The 24,743-nt window shown below is 38.1% G+C and overlaps 1 protein-coding gene across 6 annotated transcripts in view; it reads left to right on the top strand.

The window, feature by feature from the left end:
* scn4aa (sodium channel, voltage-gated, type IV, alpha, a) overlaps window positions 1–24,743 on the top strand; it is a 52,859-nt gene that overhangs the window by 14,385 nt on the left and 13,731 nt on the right. For 2 of the 6 annotated variants that reach the window (XM_058793186.1, XM_058793187.1), the window contains 15 exons: window positions 2,280–2,583; window positions 2,702–2,824; window positions 2,935–3,020; window positions 5,444–5,572; window positions 6,854–6,945; window positions 7,256–7,510; window positions 7,837–7,900; window positions 8,077–8,218; window positions 8,300–8,500; window positions 8,694–8,852; window positions 9,724–9,844; window positions 10,427–10,665; window positions 14,171–14,344; window positions 14,609–14,965; window positions 22,001–22,372. In XM_058793186.1, coding sequence (XP_058649169.1) covers window positions 2,332–2,583; window positions 2,702–2,824; window positions 2,935–3,020; window positions 5,444–5,572; window positions 6,854–6,945; window positions 7,256–7,510; window positions 7,837–7,900; window positions 8,077–8,218; window positions 8,300–8,500; window positions 8,694–8,852; window positions 9,724–9,844; window positions 10,427–10,665; window positions 14,171–14,344; window positions 14,609–14,965; window positions 22,001–22,372 — 2,766 coding nt within the window. In that variant the 5' untranslated portion in view covers window positions 2,280–2,331. Of the gene's footprint in view, window positions 1–2,279; window positions 2,584–2,701; window positions 2,825–2,934; window positions 3,021–4,238; window positions 5,134–5,443; window positions 5,573–6,853; window positions 6,946–7,255; window positions 7,527–7,836; window positions 7,901–8,076; window positions 8,219–8,299; window positions 8,506–8,693; window positions 8,853–9,723; window positions 9,845–10,426; window positions 10,666–14,170; window positions 14,345–14,608; window positions 14,966–22,000; window positions 22,373–24,743 lie in introns of those variants that run through there. The other 4 variants (XM_058793183.1, XM_058793185.1, XM_058793188.1 and 1 more) reach the window with 3 other exon arrangements.

Raw genomic sequence — 24,743 nt, 5'->3', positions numbered from 1 at the left:
ATAGAGAGTGCTAGAGTTAGAGGGTCAAATGAAGATGAAAGAGATGTGTTTTCAGCTGTTTCTTGAAAATGATTAAGGACTCCGCTGCTTGGATTGAGTTGGGTAGGAGAGAACAATTAATGTAAAAGTCCATGAAAGTTTTATCATAGATCAACATCATGCAAAATGTTTCAATACAAGCATTTCAGTCAACTGTAATTTATGCAATATTTCAAACCTTTAACCCACTTGGGAAAATCAACCCATGGCAACCGTTTAAAAGTAACCCAATTCTGTGGAAAAAATGTGGACTTGGCAACCCTGCATCCAAGAGGTGCTGATCATACTTTACTGATCTCAAGTCTAGAATAAGGAGAGATGGCTGACAAGACCATGCTGGAGTATTTGCTGCTCAACAGATCCTTATCTCATTGACCAATATCTGTGCATGTTATCGCGAAATTGAAAGTGAACAGCGCGAACGCTCACTCTGAGAGCGGCTAATAAAATGTTAGAATGTTTAAAGGAGTGGACACGAAAATTGCGGGAGTGAAACGCAGGCAGCAAAGGTCAGAGATTCAGCGGGAGCGAGATTAAGAAAACAGCCAAATCCCGGACGTTTTGGGCGATTAAGAAATCCTGGCTGGGCGCATTTTTTTAGGTTCGAAAAGAGGACATGTCCGGGGAAAAGAGGAAGTATGGTCACCCTAGCTATTTGCACTTAGTGCAAATAGCCACTGCCTACAAATAAATGTGACTTGATGTCTTAAAGATGCTTGACTCTGAATAATTTGCTTTGGGAGAGCAGCTCTCATTCTTTGCATCTCTTGCAATATGTTCTAGGGATGTGCGTCTCCATAACTGAGGCCGATGCGATACGCATTTCGATGCATAGCCAATGATATGATACATTGAAGATACATATGAAGCAGCTAGCGATGCGATATGATTCACCTCTATTATGATGCAGTGCGATTCGATTTCGATTCGATTCGATGGAATACGATGCAATTGAACAAATATGATTGCTTTTATTTCTTTGGTTCAGACAGACAGCAAATCATAAATTAACTTATGTGTCTTCTGACTTCTAACACCTCGAGACCTGTTTCATAAAACAAGTTTACCAAATAAGCCAGGCTTATTTCAGTTAGTCTGACTCACTGTCAAATGATTTGGTTCCATAAAGCAAATTTAACAAAGATCAACCTCAGTCACTGTGGCAATGCTGCAAAGCTAACCAGGTCCAGGGCAGGCAAACTGTCAGTCTAAGCTGAGCTCACTGACCGATAGGAATGCAATGATATTACCACTGACTCTCTCACATACTAGCCTTTCTCTCTGGTTTTATAACAGCTGTACCTTTTATAGTTAGAACAGATAGCATTTGAACATTACAATCTAACATTGCTCTTTAAAGCATTAACAACCACTAAACTAAAAGTTAAAATCACTAAATTAAAACTACATTTTTAACTGCTATAAGAAACACACATTAACTCATCTGAGCTTAGTAATTAGGATTGTATTAGCGTACATTTTATTTACCCATTACAATAGTCCCTTTACAGTTACTGCTATCATAAAATGCATATTTGACTCAGAATTATTGCGCTCCATCTGTTTAGCGCGCATGCACGCAGCAGCGCTCGTCCACTCACGTAAACCCACTCCTGACAGAAAAATTGATATATTTGCATGACTTTCTAACATTTACAGATGAAAAATATGCTCGTGACATGCCAGTTATGCACTGAGAAAAAAACGAATAAGCGTGCACAAATTAGTTAGATTGTGTGAACTTACATTGTTGTTTATAACCGCATTAGCCCCGATTGATTTGTTAATATTCATCGGTGATGAGAGAATGCGCTTGAGAAACAGTTTCGAGAGGAGAAATCAATCTACATATAAATTATTGGTCACAGATTATTGGTCACTTTATGCATCAGCGCATCCACTAGTAATTATATATAAATAAACCGGTTTTTACCAATGCAAATATGTTAGAAACGATGCATTGCGATACAAATGCCAACTTGTATCTGATGCATACTTTTTAGACCAATGCATTGCATCGTTAACTTTTTTTGCCAATGCACCGAGCGAATCGGGGAATCTTCCCATCCCTAATATGTTCACAACAAAAAAATTTAAGTTTTGCAGTGGAGGGTTTTTATTTTAATTTTGCTAGTTTTCCCTACTGCACTGCACTGTATTACATATTTATAAATGATTTTCATATATGAAGTCCATAGTAACATTTGCCATAATTCAAAGATATTTTTCCTCTCTTTCAGGAGCTTGGTGTAGAGATTCCCCGTTGAGGTGGTATCTCTTCGCGATGCCAAGATGGCAAGCCTGCTCCCTCGCACAGGCAACTACGGCTTCCACCGATTCACCCCAGAGTCGCTGGTGGAAATCGACAGGCTCATCCAAGAGAGGAGCACCAGGGAGGATGTAGAGGGGGTTGAGGAGGAACCACAGGCCCCGAGCAGTGATTTAGAGGCAGGAAAGTGCCTGCCAATGATCTATGGTGACCCACCAATGGATCTCCTCAACACTCCTCTGGAGGACATAGACCCCTTCTATAAAACACAGAAGGTCAGTCTCACACCCATAAATGTTAAGTGCAGTGCTCTGTATTTAAAACTAAACCTCTGTTCATCTGGTGCCCATAAGTGTTCTTAACCCTTTGTGTTAACCTCTTTCTCATTTGCAGACTTTTATTGTCGTAAGTAAGGGAAACACAATCTACAGGTTCACTGCTGAACCAGCGCTGTTTTGTATCAGTCCTTTTAGCCTTGTCAGAAGAGGAGCCATCAAAATTCTTATACATTCATATCCTTTTCATTCTCATCATTTCAATTTCATTTTTTGTAATGATTATCATGATTGATACAGTAGTGTGTCATTAGTTATTTGCCATGTTTACCTTGACTGTACTTCAAATATTTTAGTATGTTCATCATGATCACCATCCTGTCCAACTGCGTGTTCATGACAATGAGTAACCCTCCAGCCTGGAGTAAAACTGTCGAGTAAGAGCTGCCTTGTGTGAACACACATTTTCAGCAGAAGTGACTTTGTTGAATCTGTTGAATACTAGTAGAAGTCTCGAATAATTTTGGAGAGATGAAAGGTTGGAGAGTAATGAAAAAGTAAATGGAGTGTCTATTTACACTAAGTGCAAACAGCCCACCTTGTTGGCAGAAGCTACCAACGTGTGGTTGGGATAGTCAATACTACAAAAGACAACAGTCAAACAACAGCTCCAGTGGCGTAGATGGTAAAGCACATGCAATTGTCTTTTTGATGAGATCGACTCGAGTTCAAATCTGCCTTTTGCCAAACTTTTTTTCTCCCTTTTTAAATCTCATATCACATCGGAAAGGCATTTATTTTCAATAAAAAAATTAAGGAAATAATCGAAAAGTTGAAAATAAAGTATGCTTAGGGTAGGTGTAGGGAGGGCTTTATTGTCCCAATAAGGTGGCGTCCATTTAATGATTTGAATTAAAATTATAATTTGCACTCAACACGTTATTATTGCATACTGTTTAATAATGTGTTTACACTTAGTGCAAATAGCTGCTGCCAAAAGTAAAATATCTGTAGGAAATAATTACACATTTCTGTGTTGGTTTATTTTTCATTTGTATTTTAAATATATCCCAAATATGAGAAATGATAGAAAAAATTTAAAAAAATGTATACTTGTCATTTACAACTGATTTATAACGTATGTTCAATATTAATACTGGCACAGTCTACAACCCGAATTCAAGAAATGTTGGGACATTTTTTTAAATTTGAAAAAAATGAAAACTAAAAGACTTTCAAATCACATGAGCCAATATTAGATTCACAATAGAAAATAGAGAACATAACAAATGCTTAAATGGAGAAATTTTACACATTTCTCCACTAAATGAGCTCATTTCAAATTTGATGCCTGCTACAGGTCTGAAAAAAGTTGGCACAGGGGCAACAAAGGGCTGAAAAAGCAAGAAAGTTTGAAAAGATTCAGCTGGGAGAACATCTAGCAACTAATTAGGTTAATTGACATCAGGTCTGTAACATGATTAGCTATAAAAGGGATGTCTTAGAGAGGCAGAGTCTCTCAGAAGTAAAGATGGGCAGAGGCTCTCCAATCTGTGAAAGAGTGCGTAAAAAGATTGTGGAATACTTTAAAAACAACGTTCCTCAATGTCAAATTGCAAAGGCTTTGCAAATCTCATCATCTACAGTACATAACAACATCAAAAGATTCAGAAAAACTGGAGACATCTCTGTGTGTAAGGGACAAGGCCGAAGACCTTTGTTGGACGCCCGTGGTCTTCGGGCCCTCAGACGACACTGCATCACTCATCGGCATGATTCTGTCATTGACATTACTAAATGGGCCCAGGAATACTTCCAGAAACCTCTGTCGGTAAACACAATACTCTGTGCCATGTGCAGATGCCAAATAAAGCTCTATCATGCAAAAAGGGAGCCATATGTGAACATGGTCCAGAAGCGCTGTCGTGTCCTGTGGGCCAAGGCTCATTTAAAATGGACTGTTTCAAAGTGGAAAAGTGTTCTATGGTCAGACGAGTCCAAATTTGACATTCTTGTTGGAAATCACGGACGCCATGTACTCCAGACTAAAGAGGAGGGAGACCTTCCAGCGTGTTTTCAGCATTCAGTTCAAAATCCAGCATCTCTGATGGTATGGGGGTGCATAAGTGCATACAGTATGGGCAGCTTGCATGTTTTGGAAGGCACTATGAATGCTGAAAGGTATATAAAGGTTTTAGAGCAACATATGCTCCCCTCGAGACGACGTCTATTTCAGGGAAGGCCTTGTGTATTTCAGCAGGACAATGCAAAACCACATACTGCAGCTATTACAACAGCATGGCTTCGTAGTAGAAGAGTCCAGGTGCTGAATTGGCCTGCCTGCAGTCCAGATCTTTCACGTATAGAGAACATTTGGTGCATCATTAAACGAAAAATACGTCAAAGACGACCACAAACTCTTCAGCAGCTGAAAACCTATATCAGGCAAGAATGGGACCAAATTCCAACACCAAAACTCCAGAAACTCCTAACCTCGATGCCCAGACGTCTTCAAACTGTTTTGAAAAGAAGAGGAGATGCTACACCATGGTAAACATGCCCCCGTCCCAACTATTTTGACCTGTAGCAGGCATCAAATTTGAAATGAGCTCATTTTGTGCATAAAATTTTAAAATTTCTCAGTTTAAACATTTGTTATGTTATCTATGTTCTATTGTGAATAAAATATTGGCTCATGTGATTTGAAATTCTTTTAGTTTTCATTTTATTCAAATTTTAAAAACGTCCCAACATTTCCGGAATTCGAGTTGTAAAAGTGGCTCTGCAGTACCTATTTATGATAATTTATTCACGAGAAATGTTGATTTCTATATATTGATTTGTTTATTTGTTTTTGTAGGTATGTTTTTACTGGTATATATACCTTTGAAGCAACAATCAAAGTTTTGTCTCGAGGCTTCTGCATCGGACCTTTCACATTCCTCCGTGATCCATGGAACTGGCTTGATTTCATGGTGATCAGCATGGCGTGAGTATTTCAGTTCATACAGTATATATAAATATATATACACGCATGTATGTTATTTATAGTTCACCTAAAAATATCACATAAAAATATTCCTCAGGTGATGTAGATGAGCTTATTTCTTCATCAGAACATTTTTGGAGAAATTTAGCCTTACATCACTTGCTAAACAATGAATCTTCTGCAGTGAATAGGTGCCGTCAGAATGAGAGTCCAAACAGTTGATAAAAACATCACAATAATCCACAAGTAATCCACATGACTCCAGTCCATCAATTAATCATCAGTCCATCTTGTCACTCAATGTTGTGAAATGAAAAGCTGCATGTATGTAAAAAGCCAATGTGTCTTTAAGGTGTTTTTAACTTTAACAAGTCCTCTATCCATAATATTGGTTTATTTAGCGAAAAACTTGTCTCGTCTGAATCAGGAGAGAAATATTCACAGATCAAGCATCATTTACAAGGGAAAACAGTCAAAAACAGTTCAAAACAAATATGTGGGTGGATTTTGATGTGAGAGGACAAAAGGGGATAGACTTTTTCACTGGAAGTGTTATTATGGATTATGGACTGGTATTTTGGCCAGAAGCGAATGTTTAAAGTTAAAACGCCTTAATGATGGATTTGTTTTTTACATACATGCAGCTTTTTGCTTTGCAAGATGTTAATTGATGTACTGGAAACATGTGGATTACTTGTGGAGTATTGTGCTGTTTTTATTAGCTTTTTGGACTCTCATTCTGACAGCACCCATTCACTGCAAATCTGTTCCTGCGAAAAAACAAACTCAGCTACATCTTAGGTCACCTAACGGTGACTACATTTTGAGAAAATTTTCATTTTTGGGTGAACTATTCCTTAAAGGATTAGTGGTTCTTTGATCTAATTTTTGCAATGTTCACACAAGTGATACCCTGCATGCTTAGTATCATTCAGACACCTTCTCAATGACTGTCAGCTAATGTTGTCATTTGGCCACAGTGGTCGACGGATCTAAATATAACATGTATTAAAACCAATGTTTTTCCACTGCCAGGAACAGCTAACCCAAAGAAATTACTAGAGGACTTTGAAAATGGAAATTTTATAATTGTGAACCAGTACAATTTTCTTTATATCACAGAACACAAAATATCAGATGCTGAAGACTTTGCTGATCCCTCTTTTCTATATAATTAAAATTAAATGGCATTACTTGTTTTTCTGTATTCCAAGCATATTATACATTAGCTCATCTGTTCTGCCCATTTCACATATTGATTTGTGGTTTGATTGTTTCCAGGTACATCACAGAGTTTGTAGACCTTGGTAATGTGTCGGCACTGAGGACATTTCGTGTGCTTCGAGCTCTCAAAACAATCACAGTTATTCCTGGTATGTAATAATTGTGTTAAATATTGTATGTAATGCAACAGTTCTTTAAAGTCACACAAAATGGAAAAACACAAAAGCAAATGTTTTAAATTATGTTTTTGATTTCTTGTATGCCTTTGTCAGCAAACGTTTATTTCTAGAATTTAATGATGACACCTTTGCATTGTATTTTTTTTACCATATGTCTTTTACTTATATGTCTTACATACTGTATACAAAAAATGGTTTGTTTCTCTTTTGCGTATTTTCCACTCTCCATATTTTTCAAAAAATAATTTCAAAAAGGTTTCACCTTGTACTTTCCGCTCAGGTTTGAAAACCATCGTCGGGGCTTTGATTCAGTCTGTCAAGAAGATGGTAAATGTTATGATTTTGACTCTTTTTGCACTGGCTGTATTTGCCCTCATTGGCCTGCAGCTGTTCATGGGAAATCTACGCCACAAGTGCATCCGTTGGCCCATTCTCAACAGCACCATCTTTGATGACTACAACTACACCATGGTCAATGACACCACCCTCAACGTCACAGATACTTTTGATTTCAAAGCGTACATAGACAATGAAGGTGAAGTCAGGTCAAGGTTATTAAATATTTCCAATTTTCACTCAGTTATATCGTCACATAGTTAAAACAACAAGTACTACTTGTAATTGCAAGATAATAACAGCATTTTGTAAAAGGTGAAAAATGTTAGAATGGTACTGGCTTCAATTTTTTTCAGTTACTTTTTTCATTTGAGGTTTTAATGTAAACGAATGTATTAATGCATGTGAAAATTTTATTTATTTATTTATTTAATTTTTTGCAAGTCACTTTGGGGGACAAAATCATAGAATTATTAATATATTGCCTGCTATAAACTTTATTTTTATACTTGTTATACTCTGCAGAAAACCAATACTTTGTGGAAGGAAGTTTAGATGCTTTGATATGTGGTAACAGCTCTGATGCTGGGTAAGTTTGTTTACGTTCAGTAATAAAAAATGCTTGTAATTCAATATAGGCTGTCTATAATGTCAGGGGCTTTCAGTTATTTCCAATAGCTATGTAATTGTAATACACCATAAAAGCAACCAAGATTTATGTACGAAAAGATAAAGATTAACGACATTTGTCTGTTGTTTTAAAAGGAGGTGCCCAGAAGGTTACACATGTATGAAGGCTGGACGAAACCCGAACTATGGCTACACCAGCTATGACAACTTTGGCTGGGCGTTTCTCGCCCTCTTCAGACTCATGACTCAGGACTATTGGGAGAATCTCTTTCAGTTGGTCTGTCAACTAGTCGTTTTTATGTCTGTTTATCTGTTGAAATAGTATACACAGATTAAATTCCACTTCCATCTTGTTTAGACCCTTCGTGCCGCTGGGAAGACCTACATGATCTTTTTTGTGGTGGTCATATTCCTGGGCTCTTTCTACCTCATCAACCTGATTTTGGCTGTGGTTGCTATGGCATACGATGAGCAGAACGAAGCCACCTTGACTGAAGCTCGTGAGAAAGAAGAGAAGTTTCAAAGATTACTTGAGCAACTCAGGAACCAAGAGCAAGAGGTCAGGTGACTACCATATGATTTCACTTTAAAATACACTTAAATTATTTAAAGACTAGCACTACCTCAGATTCACAATGTAATCATATTGACAATGTAATGCATATCAAAACCCCAAAACACTTACAATTAATTGATTTACATTGATAGGTTACACTGATATGTTGATATATAGTGGTTTATTTAAATTACAGGCAGGCAGTAAAGCATCTTTGGCCAGCCAGATGACACAAAGTCGAGGGTCAAACAGGACAGGTTCCCTGCACAGTCTTGGCGGTGATGATGTTATAAAGGACTGTAACGGCCGAATAGTGCCTCGCCTCGTTGTCAACAGAGCCTCTTTTAACAAAGAGGTAATATAATTTTGACATCAGGAGTATGTTAACATTATTTTTAGAGTCAGGGGTTTAAAGAATTTGAGTAATAGTACTTCACTCTACTGTATTGTTGGGAATCTGTACTTTACTCCAGCTCTGTTAAAACCGAATACTTGTACTTTTATTCAGTTACATTTACAAGATAAAAATAATACTTTTTACTCTGTAACAATTTCATTTAAACTTGAGTCAAGTGTGAACACGGTTCATGATTACTATTAATTATTACTCTAAAAATCACTATATTGTTAAATCACTGTAAAATCATCTGCTGAAAATGTTCAGGTAACAGTTTTCAGAATATTGCTTTTCCATAAAAATAGAGTTTTATATAGTCAGAGCAATGAGAAAGTATATTCAGACATTTTTTTTTTTTTTTAAAGTTCGTAATTTTTCAAATACTTTTAAATGCTTAAGTACATTTAAATGTGTATATTTTTACTTTCACTCAAATGTTTGGGGCAGGAACTTGGAGTTTCAGTTGAGTACAGTGTTTTGACATCTGTACTTTAACGGAAGTACAATTTTTCAGTACTTTTTACACCTCTGATTAGTGTTTTTTTATACATAACCAGTCAAAAGTTTCAACACACTTGACAGAATGTTGATGATCTCATGATTATAATGACCGTTTGATGCATACCACAGGCTATTAGCGTATGTCTAGATTCAGTATGAACTTATTGTAATAACTGAATGGTAAATAGAAAAAAGTGAATGGTCACTTTTCTAGTCATTAAGAAATTGCAAACTATAAAATCACAATTGCTTCATTCCAGATAGTATTACTAGTACTAGTATGTTTTGCCATTGTGATGACATCTGTACTGTTTAATTTATCCTCCAGTTATCAGCTGAAGAAGACCACAAGTCCATGAGCTCCAAACACAGCATGCAGTACCTGGACCAGCCCAAACTCTCCAAGAGAACAGCTAGTGCTATCAGTGTGCTCACTGCAACTATGGAGGGTACTAGCTTGAAGAAACTTCAAATTAAAAGGATTTTTATTTAAATACCTTATTAAGTAGCTTTGTCACTGAGGAGCATGTCGAGTTTTTCCATTTATTATGCTTATTATGCTCCAGATGTTTCAGAATGTCAGGACTTCAAGATTTTAATCACCAAAATTGTTTGGCATATAAAAGTTCAAATGCAGTACATTTATAGCCATGGCATGATCAAAGACATGCTGAAAACCCTCAACCATTTCTTGTGAAGTCCCAGAAGCAGCAACGTAAATGCACTGGGCTTAGACTGGCAATGTTTATGTCCATGAAGTTTATTTTAAAGTTCAGTTTCCTAGATTATTGTGCCATGGTCTGACAGAACAGCCTCAGAGCATCTGAAGATAGAGATTTATCCTAAGCAAAGGTCAGACACATTGTGTGTGGAGAAAAACCTGTTAACTTCATCTGAGTGGTGCTAATCTTTGGACTATTTCAGAGCCATGGGTTGACTTTAGACTGGCAGAACTTGTTGCTGTCACTCTGCTGGTGTTCATTCACTGCTTAGCCTAAATGGAACTGTTCAATCTCTCTTTGTCTCCCTAGATTTGGAAGATGCTCAGAGGACTTGTCCCCCTGGCTGGTATAAGTTCGCTGATATTTTCCTTAAATGGGACTGCTGCACTTCCTGGATCATATTTAAGAATTGGGTTCATTTTGTTGTGATGGACCCATTTGTGGATTTAGGTATCACCATCTGCATTGTGCTCAACACACTTTTCATGGCCATGGAGCACTACCCCATGAGTCCGGATTTCGAACATGTTCTCTCAGTGGGAAACTTGGTTAGTATTAGTTTCAATACTTATGTATTATTGTCAAATAACTAGGGCTGCCCCCTAATAGTCGACTAATCGTTAGTCGACCAGAACAGGCTTGGTAGACCAAAATTTTATTATTCGCTTAGTCGCAGAAAATTAAAAAAAAAAAAATCCACAGGCACGCAGTCCGTAACAGATCGTTAACGGCTAGTCTAGGGTAATACAGTACATCGGGCAGGACATCCAAACGCTCGCCTATCATTCAACGACCTCAAATATGGCTTATCATCTGAAATATGTAAATATTAGCAACTTTACATGGCCGCTCAATCTAATGTTATCCTAGAGAAATGTGCGCTGTTCAAGTGTCTGTGTGAAGTGTGGAAGCTGAACAGTAGCGCTCACTGCAGGACAGATGAGGCGCCGGAGCGCTCACTTGCTCTTAAAATACTCTGTCATTTTTGCTCATACAGATAAGATTAATACATCTTTCAAATCTGTAAAGACTCTACGTTTATTTGTGTGCACTCACAATACCGCGCATTTGTAAAATAATGAAAGCAAACAGGATGCGCTTTCTGCTGTCTTGGTCTCTGTAAACTTCAGCGCGAAACTCCGTGTATATCTTTGCCTTACAGACATTAAAAATATACATATTCATATTCAAATGAACGAATTCAAATGGAAAACAAATTCTCAGATTATGTAATCCGAAACATTCATACAGGTGCATCCACTACTGCGGAGATGATGAGTCAGTGTTGCCGACTTCATCACTGAAGCTGAAAACAAAGAAAGCACTAGTTTATCAAATTATTAAAATGTTAATGCAGTCTCCTTACTGTCTCCTTACAAGTGTTCCCTATTCTAAAGCGTTAAAATATATGCTTAACCAGCACTTGAAAAAAAAGAAAACAAGAAGATCGGCACCAAACCAGCATAAATCAGAATGGAATGTGAAGCACTGTGTCAGAAGCACTGTGTAAACAGCAACTGTAATAGATTGTAAAATGTTACCAAAATACACATATGTGACCCTGGACCACAAAACCAGTCTTAAGTGTCAATTTTTCAAAATTGAGCTTTATACATAATCTGAAAGCTGAATGAATAAGCTGTCCATTGATGTATGGGTTGTTATGATCTGACAATATTTGGCCGAGATACAACTATTTGAAAATCTGGAATCTGAGGGTGCAAAAAAATCTAAATATTGAGAAAATCGCCTTAAAATGTTGTCCAAATGAATTCTTAGCAATGCATATTACTAATCAAAAATGACATTTTTATATATTTACAGTAGTACATTTACAAAATATCTTCATGGAATATAATCTTTACTTAATATACTGATGATTTGTGGCATAAAAGAAAAATCAATAATTTTGACCCATACAGTGTATTTTTGGCTATTGCTACAAATATACCCCAGCGACTTAAGACTGGTTTTGTGGTCCAGGGTCACATATATTTTGGTAACACTTTACAATAAGGTTACATTTATTACCATTAATATGAAAATACTTCTAAAGCCAGTACAGTATTAACAGTTAATGTTAATTTCAACATTCACTAACAACTGTGTAATGACCACAGACCCTTAATGCCGAATCTGTGGTGAGTCAGTGACAGGCATCAGCTGTGGTCCACACAGATCCGCTGGTTCAACACCAGCGCTGCCTCAATTGACGTGTGTGGACCACGTAAAAAGAGTGACTCAGATGCAGTTATATTTGTATATAAATTTATACTTTCACTGGAGCACCTAACCCACCCCTAAACTTACCCACTTCTGAACAATATAAAACACACACAGGCAAATATAAGTGCAGTCACAGGTATTTATTGCAAAAACTAACCATAAACAAGCAGTATAAAAGCATTATAAACAAGTCGTGTTGCATTCCAAGTCTTCTGAAGCCATACAAAGTCTTTATGTGAAGAAGAGAGTAAAACACAAGGTTTTAATTGCTGAAAATGATCCCGCTCCATTAACGCGCTCACATCTCATTCAAAAAGATACTCCCGTCCCGTAGCATGACGCAGTCGGTCATGAGAGATACAAGAGGCAATAGCCTGTCACAACAGCATGACGCAATCGATCACCAAAGCTGAAGTAAGGCTTCTTCAGGCGGCATTTTTTGAATTTACGCACAGAGACTGCAGCACATAGGAAGAGCTTTACGGCGGACGGGGGCGGCGATCGCATCTATTCCTCAAATCAATCGTTTTGCCTCGGAAGACTTGTAACATTAATATTTTTTTGAATAAATTATGACAGTAGTTGTGTCTGTCTGTTATATCTTCTGTTTTATTGACAAATGGTAGGTTTAGGGGCAGGGGTTAGGTTACGTGCTGCTCATAAATGTGTAATGTAATATAAATAAAACTGGTTCCCACTTTATATTAGGTGGTATGTACTTATATTTGAATGAATCATTTGGTACAATGCACTTATTGTGTACATACATGTTTTTACATTGTACTTATATATTTTTTAAAATACCTATATGTAATTACATCTGTAATTAATTTCTGTAATTACATTTATAATTACACTGTTGACCCATCCCTTACACCTTAACCCACCCTTAAACCTACCCATACCACCAAACCTGTCCCTAACCTTACCCGTATCCCACCTCAATAGCAGCAAAAGTGTTTTGCAATACAATATGAACACAATAAGTACATTGTACTTATTTTTTTATGTAAGTACATAGTAGTTAAGGCCACCTAATATAAAGTGTGACCTAAAACTGTTCTGGCTGTTTACATTGAAAAATCACACCCCAACATATATGCAATAATGGCAATGTTGTTACCCAATATATAATTTAATTATGACAATAAAATTCCCAGTATCGCGTCGGCATATTGACTCTAAGGGTTTCCTATTTAAAGTTGAAATATTACGCTAAGGGGGTACCTTGAATGTCAAAAAGCGATGCCAAAGGGGTCCTGACCAAGCTTCAATATGTGACGAGTTGGGAGTGAGAACGTGTTGGTGACACTTACATTGGTATCACTTCTGTGAGCCCATCACGGAATTTTCGGCGATTCCGTGATGCCACCACAGATTCTGAGTTAAGGGTCCGTGGTCATTACACGGAATTCTGTGAGACCAGGTTGTTCACTAATAATCAAATATTTTTTCATGGACCTGAGCTAACATGAACTAACAATAAACTGTTTTATAATAATGAACTAATGTTAACAGAGATTTCTAAATACTGTATCAAATGAAAACTCTGTTGCTGCTCGTTGTTATTTCTTGTTTGTTAATGTGTTAACTGTAACAAGTGGCCTTATTGCTTTTCCCTCTTTCTGGGCTTGCCTTAGAAAGCATATATCCCTGAACAGCAGAACACAAAAGCTTTCTTATTTTATTAAAGTCCTTTAAGTGCATTGTCATCAGGAAAAAGTAACTGTAATTGTAAATAACAGCAAGCATGATTAACAGGTTCTAATTGCCATTAATTCAGGTTATTAGTAGTATCTCACATCACATTAAATCTTATTCTTCAAGGTATTTACAGGAATCTTCACAGCTGAAATGGTGTTCAAGCTCATTGCTATGGACCCCTACTACTACTTCCAGGTGGGCTGGAACATTTTTGACAGTATCATTGTCACACTCAGCCTGGTAGAGTTGGGACTGGCCAATGTTCAAGGATTGTCCGTTCTCAGGTCCTTCCGTTTGGTAAGTCTGAATCTCAACCCCTCTGTACCTTTTTTTATTTCATGGTTTGTGTGAATCATGTATCATATTTCTGTAAAATGTATGAATTTAAGAAATACCCTAGTATAAAAATGGTTTGTGGTTTAACTTTGTATGCTATTGTGTCTCTCACGGTGTGGGTGTGGGTGTGTGTGTGTGTGTGTGTGCGTGTGTGTGTGTGTGTGTGTGTGTGTGTGTGTGTGTGTGTGTGTTTGTGCCCCTCTCTCACGGATGTGCTGGAAGTAGCTACGTGTCTTCAAACTGGCTAAATCTTGGCCCACCCTTAACATGTTGATCAAGATCATCGGCAACTCAGTAGGTGCCCTGGGGAACCTAACGCTTGTCCTGGCCATCATCGTCTTCATTTTTGCCGTGGTGGGCATGCAGCTTTTTGGCAAGAGCTACAAGGACTGCGTTTGTAAGATTTCTGAGGACTGTGAGCTGCCCCGATGGCACATGAACGACTTCTTCCACTCTTTCCTCATTGTCTTTCGGATCTTGTGTGGAGAGTGGATCGAGACCATGTGGGACTGCATGGAGGTGGCGGGAGCCAGCATGTGCCTGATAGTCTTCATGATGGTCATGGTCATTGGAAACCTTGTGGTAGGTGAAGCGGAGATTGTGAAAACAAAAGAGTCAAATATTATGGGAGAAAAACACTTTAACTTTGTTGATTTGGTGAATTAGCATCTGATGAGAGATGCACAGATGATTTTATTAACTGGTATTTTTGTCTTGTTTCCCAGTATAAATATCTAAATACTCTTAAATCAAGATACATTTACTGTACATTGTACTGTAAAACAATAATACTGGGGAAGAAAATCTTTTTTTTTTTTTTTTTTTTTGCAGTGCATTGCTTGTGCAAGAACTTCTAAAGCTTTTAGTGCATCACAGCTTTAATAAGTTACTATTTTCTTCCACACTCAAAGGGAACACTATTATTATTAGACATCTGCTGTCACTGCTAAGCTGTTAAGCTTTATAACCGTTACCCTGAAGCTGTACTGATCTGAAGCTTTAGCATAGCAACCAAGCCAAACCCAAAGGATTTTCAGCACAGCTGATGGCAGGCCGGCTGTTGTTGACATTCAGGTGGCAATGCAGTTAGCGTCTGATTTCTCTGGGTAACCAGGTGTTAATTAGTCATGACGTTTAAAGGGGTGGTTGATTGTGATTTCACTTTTTTAAACGTTTGTTAGTGTGTAATGTTGCTGTTACGGTTTGCAAATAAGTAACGATGCTGAAAGTTCAATGCAAATGGAGAAATTGTCTTTTAAAATTATGGCAGTTTAATCCTTACAAAAACAGCTGGTAGGGACTACAACGAGTTACTTCCCAGATTGGTGACATCACAAACCCTGAAATTTACATAAACCCCCGGAGAACATGCAACAAAGGGGGCGAGGCCATATTGCACTGCTTTAGAGAAGAGGAAGAGTTGTTGCCATGCCGTCAAAACTAAGGGTGCACAAAAAAATCTATTCATATATGAATCATGATTCTGTCTTCTAACGATTCTAATGGATTCACAAGTTTCAAAATCAATGTTCTAAAGCAGCGGTTCTTAATCCCGTTCCTCGCATCCCCACCGCTCTGCTCTGCATCTCTCTCATCTCGTCTCAGCTCCATCAATGAACTGTGTTCCAATTATACACTTTGTGTATAGACAGACCGATATTTTTCACATAGCAATGAGAACCGTTAAACATGAATGTGCACGCAGTTGCCATAGTAGCAAGCAATACTTGCTGGCAAACACTTCTTACTGTTAGAAAAATGCTACAAAAACACAATCATGTATTCTGCTGTATTAAAGCTTTAATCAGAATAAAACCGTATATTAAAAGCTAACATAAGCCGTTGCATTTACAAATAACAGCGTATCTAAAAGTATGAGACAATAACAAACAAAGAAACATACCATTGTGAAACGTCCGTTCTGCGCAATCCTCTTCACTAATATTCTCTGAGTCTCAATCGGGCTCAAATTGATAAGCAATATTGACAACGCCATTGTTTACAATACAACCAGAGCACATGCACTGAGGTGAGGGGTGTGACGTATCTGGACTGCACTAGGCGGTTTAGCGAATCACAACACACTGGGCCAGCTAACCAATCTGAGCCCATTGTGTATTTCTTTAAACATTCATGCAAGGCACCCTATAGTGATGGAGTTCAATAAATATTACAATAAATCTTGTTTTAATTGCATTGATATATTATTATAGTTTTTTATATTAAATATTGAAATTTTGATTTTAGTTTTATATATCTATTTTTACTTTAATTTTGAAGTTTTAGTAATTTTGTTGTTTTTATTCATTTTTGGGTTTTTTCTATGTAGTATTTTTTATTTTTGTTTTCAATATAGTTTTGGTTTATTTAGTTAAATTGTATTAGTACTTAAAATAATGAAATAAAATTTCAGTTTAAGTTTATTACATTCTATTTTGTTTCAGTTAATGTTTATTTCAAGTAACAAAAGCTGTTTTAAACGGTTTTAGTTTTAGTTAAGCCTCCAGCTAAGAACATTGTAATAAAAAATAAATGATTAAAAATTATCATAGATACATCTGATTTCAGCCAGTTTATTATAAAGATTTAGTGTTTCTGTAAATAGTATCCCAACAGGAAACTGTCATTGTTGTTTTTAAGTGAAAACTAGCATGCTAAATTCACGTGTTGATACAGATCAAGGAGATGCAGATGAGCTGCTAGCAGCTGTGCACATAATTACCATACTGGAGCTTCTGACTGAATACACTTCCTCTCAGGTTATACATAGTGAGAAAAGGAAATGGCCTGTCTTAGCGAGCTAACAAAAGCATCATTACTCAACATGGCCCATGGATAACATACATTTTCTCACACACACACTCTTCATGTGGTTACACCCTCCTGCACTTGTCTTCAGGACAAACATGCATTGCAAGACAGAGCCACATTTTCAGTGCTGCTTTCTATTTACATCGTATGACTAGAGCCAGCAAACAGCGGTATCGATCTTGGCTGTGTGCTAAGATGCAGCTTAATGAAACAAACACGGACAGCTGAGAAACACAGTAGCAGAAGCTGAAGATTCATGTGCCAGCTTCTCACCTATACAGTAACTGATGGGCCATGACCCAAAAAAACGATGATAAATGCAAATAATAATGCAACTGACCATACATTACCCTTCAAAAGTTTTTCTTTTGATCACCAAGGCTGCATTTATTTGATCAAAAATACAGTAAAAAATAGTCATTGTAAAATATTACTACAATTGAAAATAACAATTGTCTATTTAAATTAGTGGTGTCAAAATTAGTGAGTTAACGCAGGCGATTCATTTTTTCAGTTTAACGTGTTAAAAATATTTAACGCAATTAACGCAGGGCGGGGCTAGGTTTGGGCACCCCACTCACAGCTGCTAAAGAATTGAGTTTATTCAGACGAGACACTTTTCAGACGCGCGCTCCAAATTCACCTCAGGCACGAGTCAAACGAGCGCAGAAACGGTACCGGTGACGAGGAGCTTCAGTAGAACATCAGTGAACTACGGTCAGATGAGATGTTGTCAGGCCATATGTCAGTAAAAACAAATCTTCCTGTCCTGTCAGCTGTTATACTGTGCTCTTAGCGCTCTTCAAGTGCACGCACAAATGTGCCGACGCATGCTGTATTAGGCTATATTAAAGCGCTGTATCATATTCAAACCCAAATGAAACTACGAGTATGCAATGTTGTAGTTATGTCGTCAGTTAAATCATGAAGTCACAAAAAAGGCGATGAAAGCTGCCTTAAAACTGTGCATGCAAGTATTTATTTTTTATGAGTCACATGCAAAGCAGTGTCAGATTTGCATCAAATTCAGCAGCAGCAGTTTTTAAAGTAGCAGCCAAAATAACCTTATAAGCAGTGATGTCTGTTAAACAAAGAACAAAAGAAAAAAAGAGGAAATCAATAACTTCTGTAGTTTTAATCTTTATCTCTATTTAATTTAGAATTTAGTGGTTGATAACTTTATTAAATTAGGCTATATTTCCACATAATTTATTTATGTGAAGATTGTTTTAAGTTCACTTAAATTAGAAGTTTTTTTTAAAGTCTAATAAATGTTAGATTGATAGCTCTCAATTATACTGTAATGTTGAATGGCCAGTCGATGGTTAAATAGTAGGAAATAAATTCATAGAGACATCAGTTGTCAGTGATACTTGCCTTCAGTCATAATAAAAGATGGCATTAAACAAATATTAAAAATATGCTGTCTTTATGTTGTTTCTAATATGAAGATTGAATGTGAAATTATTGCAATATAAAGGTATAATTAAATACTTTAGTGTTAGGTGGGATTAATTGCGATTAATTTAAGAAAAATGTGCGATTAATTATTATTATTATTTTTTTTATCATTTGACAGCACTAATTTAAATATATTCTGAAATGTGAAATGGAATTTATTTTTGTGAAGCTAAAGCTGAATTTTCAGCATCAGTACTCCAGTCTTCTGTCACATGGTCCTTCAGAAATCATACTAAAATGTTGATTTGCTGCTCAATAAACATTTTTTCATTATTTAAAAAAGTTGTGCTGATTAATAATTTTGTGGAAACCATGTTTTTTCAAGATTCTTTGATAAATAGAACGTTGAAACAAACAGCATTTATTTGAAATATAAATAATTTGTAACATTATAAATATCTTTAGTTTAATATTTGATCAATTTAATGTATCCTCGCTAAATAAAATAATAATTTCTTCAAAAAATTAATAAGAATCTTACTGACCCCAAACAGTAGTGTGTAATTGAAAATTGAATTGTCTTATTAACTTATATTCAAAGCAATTAGAAAATCCAAAATCTTTTGTTGTTGTTGTCGTCGTCAAATGTGTCAAACTGTAACATATTTTGGCAAAAGTTAATCTGTCGTTTGGACAGACCCAGCCTAAAAATCTTTGAAAACCATAAACAAAAAACTGTGTGTACATAGTTATAAATATATAACTCCAATGTTAAATTGTTAAATTTGGGGGGAAAAAATATTTTTTCTTTCTCTCCCTCCCCGTTCTTTTTTTTTTCATTTGCATGTTAATTTTTTTTTTTTTTTTTTTTTTTTTTTACTGCGCTAAACCAGAGGGTCCTAAAGCAAAACCAGCAGAATACGCCACATGATGGATAGCAATAGAGCATCGGTACTGACATGAGTTGCATCTGCATTCTAAGTTTAGTGGGCTGGATGAAAAAAGTAGGCTAGAGGAGAGTAAGATAGGAAACCAAATATCCGTGGCCTCATTTGGCTCTGATGTGCAATGTGAAAATCACAGCACCTGCTTCTACTGCTTTTTTTCTCAGGGAGCTTGATGTATTTCATACATTAGGCTGATATGTTGTCAGATGGTCTGGGCATTTTGCACTAGGTTGTGACTGAGTGCCAAATAATGTGTGCCTTGATGTACAGGGCTATTATTATAGTATCATGACATTATTACGATTAATATAGCATTGAGAAACTTGACTAAGGAAGATTAATTGGTAATGATGTATTTTTGTTTTAGCCAAGCGCTTTAAATACCCCCACATACCCTGATAAATTCATATCCACAGTGTCAAAGATATATTTGTGACCCTGGACCACAAAACCAGTCGTAAGTGTAAATTTTTCGAAATTGAGATTTATACATCATCTGAAATCTGTTTGTTAGGATAGCCAATATTTGCCCGAGATACAACTATTTGAGAATCTGGAATCTGAGGGTGCAAAAAAATCAAAATACTGAGAAAATTGCCTTTAAATCTGTCCAAATGAAGTTCTTAGCAATGCAATATGCAATGCATATTACTAATCAAAAATTAAGTTTTAATGTATTTACGGTAAGAAATTTACTAAATATCTTCATGGAACATGATCTTTACTTAATATCCTAATGATTTTTGGCATAAAAGAAAAATGGATAATTTGACCCGTACAATGTATTTTTGGCTATTACTACAAATATACCCCAGCGACTTAAGACTGGTTTTGTGGTCCAGGGTCACATTTAAGCACTGAACTGCTGGAAAAAGTAATATTACAAAACATATTGCACCATATTTTGACGTGAGCAAAAATTCACCCAAAAATGAAAATTCTGTCATTAATTAATGTCTTCTCCTCCTCATCCCGTCTGCAGTGGTGCAGACTTCCGCTTCATGTAAACAACGCATGTGTGTGTTAATGTGAGCACTGGCACCATGTGCATGCATTGTTTACATGAAGCAGAAGCAAGTGCATGCGTCGTGATACTCTCTCCACAATGGCGACGCACTGCTACAGACGGGATACAGAGAAGAATTGTTGAATAAAGTCATTATTTTTGTTTTCTTTGCGCACAAAAAGTATTCTCATAGCTTCGTAAAATTACGGTTGAATCCCTAATGCCACATGGACTATTTTACCGATGTCTTTGCTACATTTCTGGATCTTGATCATGGTAGTAACCTTGCTGTCTATGGGAGGGTCAGAGATCTCTCGGATTTCATCAAAAAAATGTTTGGGTGAACTATCCCTTTAATTCCCATGAAATTATGTCCTACAACTTTTTCTTGGAATTGTAGCATTTTATCTACATAGAATTGTGCCTGGTTTCCTCAAAATAATACAAGATTCTCTAAATATTTAGTTTTTTTTTTTAAAATGTGGCTCTTAGACATTTGTATGGTCATATGAACCAATCTACACTATGAACCACCTACATTTTGCCTTTTTCTACCTGTCTTATCCTCTCTTGTGCCTTTATTTATTCTCTTTTCTATTTTTCTCAGCCTGTGCCTGAGATAAATGTGGCCAACCATAGCTTCTATGTGCTTAGATCCTAAAGATAGCATCCCTGCCCCATGCTTCCAGACAACATAATATTTATTGAAACTTCATTACGACAGAGCTTAGCTAAACCTGACACTGGCTATGTATAACTTGGGAACCAATTATTCGTGAAACTAGCTTTTATTATTGAGACTTGAATGATGTTAGCCAAAATCATGTTCTAAACACTGAAATTTTGCACCAAGCTGATGTATATGTATATTTTAAATGTGACTAAATTGTTACTGTAACTGTTAATCTCATATCTAATAAACTGTCTTCTCTAAGTTATGTTGCATTGGAAAATCTGAATATTTCTAGTGAATTAGTTTTTCAGTAATTGAGTGGCATAATTTAGTTCCTGCTTAGCATTTTAGGGCCCGGTTTCACAGACAGGGCTTAGACTAAGCCAGGATTAGGCCATTGTTCAATTAGGAAATTTAAGTAATTTTTAATTAACATGCCTTAGAAAAAAACATTACTGGTGTGCATTTTGAGACAAAACAAAGGCACTGATATATTTTAAGATCAGTCAGTGCAAGTTTCTTTCAGTTAAACCAGCTCAGACTTACACTTTAGTCTGGAACTAGGATTAAGCCTTGTCTGTGAAACCGGAGGTAGGTCTTCTTCTTTAAAAAAAATATTCATTTACATATTTAATTGGTTTCTTTTTTAAAAGAGTAGCTTAAATTATAGGTAACTTTGCAGCATGGCAAGTGTGCCACATTTACCACTTAAGCTACAGGAACTCCTTATACTATATGTGCTCAGCCTGCCAACCTCATTCTTGTCCTGTACTTCTCAGGTACTGAACCTGTTCCTGGCTCTGCTGCTCAGCTCCTTCAGCGGGGATAACCTGTCTGGGGGTGATGATGATGGTGAGATGAACAACCTTCAGATCGCCATTGGTCGCATCACCAGGGGTATAGATTGGCTCAAAGCCTTCATCGCCAGTATGTTACGCCAGATTCTAGGAAAGAAACCTCCTGACAATAATGAAGGAGGAGGGGGAGGAGACATAGAACTGTGTGCTATAAACCATTTGGATGAGGGGAAAATGGCAGATGGCTTGACCAACTGTTTGCCTCCAACACTGACTGTACCTATTGCTCGTTTTGAGTCTGATGTTGAAGAGGATGAGGACTCCGATGAATCTTCTGATGAGGAGGATGGAAAGGTAAAACAACAATCTGTCCTCTCTCTGCCTCCCTCATTATCTAGAATGATGTGTACTGTGGTGTACCATCACCAAAAGAAAGAAAGAAAGAAAGTATCAGATATACAAATCCCATGTACTCTATGGTGAAAAAACTGCTATTAGTTATGCTAGATAAACCTTTTAAAATAAAAAAAAAAAGGTTACCATGAAAAGTATTGAGTTTTAAACACATTGAATGTCTTCATTTCCCCCTTAAAATTGTGATTTTGACCTGTCCCACCCTAGTGTTAAATAAAATAACATAATTCTGCCATAATCTGTTCAGTTCATTTCTAATTCATTGTAGTAAAACTAATTTAAAGCTGCAGTCTGTAACTTTTTGGGTTAAAGGTACAATATGTAAGTTTTCGCCACTAGAGGTCGCATTTTCAAAACAATAACAAAGGCAAACTTTGATGACGCTGTGAAGGAGGATGTTCACGGATGAGGTAATTAATTTTTTTATTACCTGTACATTCCATAGTTATTCAAACAGCAAATAAGTTATACAGAGAATGCAAGCAAAGAACATTTACACTGTCAAAGAACATTATGACTGACTTAAGTCTAGTGCGAGTTTAAGCACTCTGAAAAAACTACCCTTATAATCAGTAAAGCTGTCTATACACGGTTTTATGAATGAATATCTTATATCATATACGTACATCTGCACTTTGTTGTTTATGATGAGAGAATTCGCGTGAGAGCTGAATTCAGTCAGCGAGCGCGTGCAGTGAACAAAAAAACTCATCTGAACGCCTCTGATTGGCCATTGCATTCATAAGCTCAACAGACTCATGTGTGTGATTGGTTATAATGCGCAACACTGTAAGAACGCATTAACAAAACATGGCGTAACATTTGTCACGGCCCTGCTGGTGTGCCCCGGTTGGCCACCAGATGTCACTGTGTGTGTCAGCACATGGCTTATTGTTTGTTGTTTGTGCCATGTGCTCTCCTGTCTATTGTCTGACCCCGCCCTCCTTGTTATCTCATTATTGTTTCAGTTCCTTCACCTGTGTCCTCCTCGTTTGGCTCCCCATATAGTCTCCTGGTGTCTGCAGTCCTGTGCTGTGTCGTTGTTTTATGTCAGACGTTTCATGTCGTGTGTGGGTTCGTTTACATGTGCTGTGGTCTCTGCCTGCCTGCCTGTTTTTCCCCTTCGGGGTGGTTTTTGTTCTCTTTTTATTATTAAAAGACCCACTTTCTCCTGCACTTGAGTCCTCGCCTCATCTCTCGACCATCCCGTGACAGAACGACACAGCCAAAATGAGGACTCAGCGGAGAATGGGCTCACACCATCCACCAGCCGCTAACGTCAGCAGCCCCCTCTACCAACGCATCCTCCAGTTCCAGGCCCTGAGCTCCCTCCGTCAGCAGGATACTGGCGTGAGGAAATTGCCCTGAGGTTCTGTGGTGCAGCAGAGGGTTTGGGGTACAATGATGCGGCCCTCAAGGACCTTTTCAATAGTGCCCTTGAGGAGCCCCTCAAATGGTGGAGGATGAGGGGGCTGGACCACCTGACGTTTGGGGAATTTGTGGAGTTCCTGGCACGTTCCCCAGCTAGGGTGGCTGGAGGGCCTCAGGCAGTGCTCGCCGAAGCTGCAGCGCCTCCAGTGGTGGCTGACAAAGCTGCAGAAGCCGCAGCGCCCCAGTGGCGGCCGACGGCTGCAGCGCCCCAGCGACAATCAAAGGCGTCAGAGGCCTCGTCTGCCGCACCCAGTACCTCCAGCCCGCTCCCAGGCGTCCGGGCTGATACAGGCGTGCAGGAACCCCACTGATGTCAATGCGAGCAGCGTGGTCGGCTCGCGCTCGGCGGCGGTGTCCGCACACAAGGTTCCCGAGGCGGCGGTGTCCGCTCACAAGGTTCAGGCGGCGGTGGCGTTCACGATCGTCAGCGGCGGTAGCCGTTCACGATCGTCCCGGCGGCGGTGTCCGCACACAAGGTTCGAGGCGGCGGTAGCCGTTCACGATCGTCAGCGGCGGTAGCCGTTCACGATCGCCCAGCGGCGGTGTCCGCACACAAGGTTCAGGCGGCGGTAGCCGTTCACGATCGTTCAACGGCGGTAGCCGTTCACTACTCGTCGAGCGGTGGTGTCCGCACACAAGGTTCCAGCGGCGGTGTCCGCACACAAGGTTCAGGCGGCGGTAGCCGTTCACGTCGTCAGCGGCGGTGTCCGCACACAAGGTTCAGCGGCGGTGTCCGCACACAGGTTCCAGGCGGCGGTGTCCGCACACAGGGTTCAGCGGCGGTGTCCGCACACAGGTTCCAGGCGGCGGTGTCCGCACACAGGGTTCAGCGGCGGTGGCGTTCACGATCGTCCCGAAGCGGCGGTGTCCGCACACAAGG

The sequence above is a fragment of the Onychostoma macrolepis genome, chromosome 12, assembly GCF_012432095.1.
Source record: "Onychostoma macrolepis isolate SWU-2019 chromosome 12, ASM1243209v1, whole genome shotgun sequence".
NCBI classification, from domain to species: Eukaryota; Metazoa; Chordata; class Actinopteri; order Cypriniformes; family Cyprinidae; genus Onychostoma; species Onychostoma macrolepis.
This window is presented reverse-complemented; position numbering and strand designations above follow the sequence as displayed.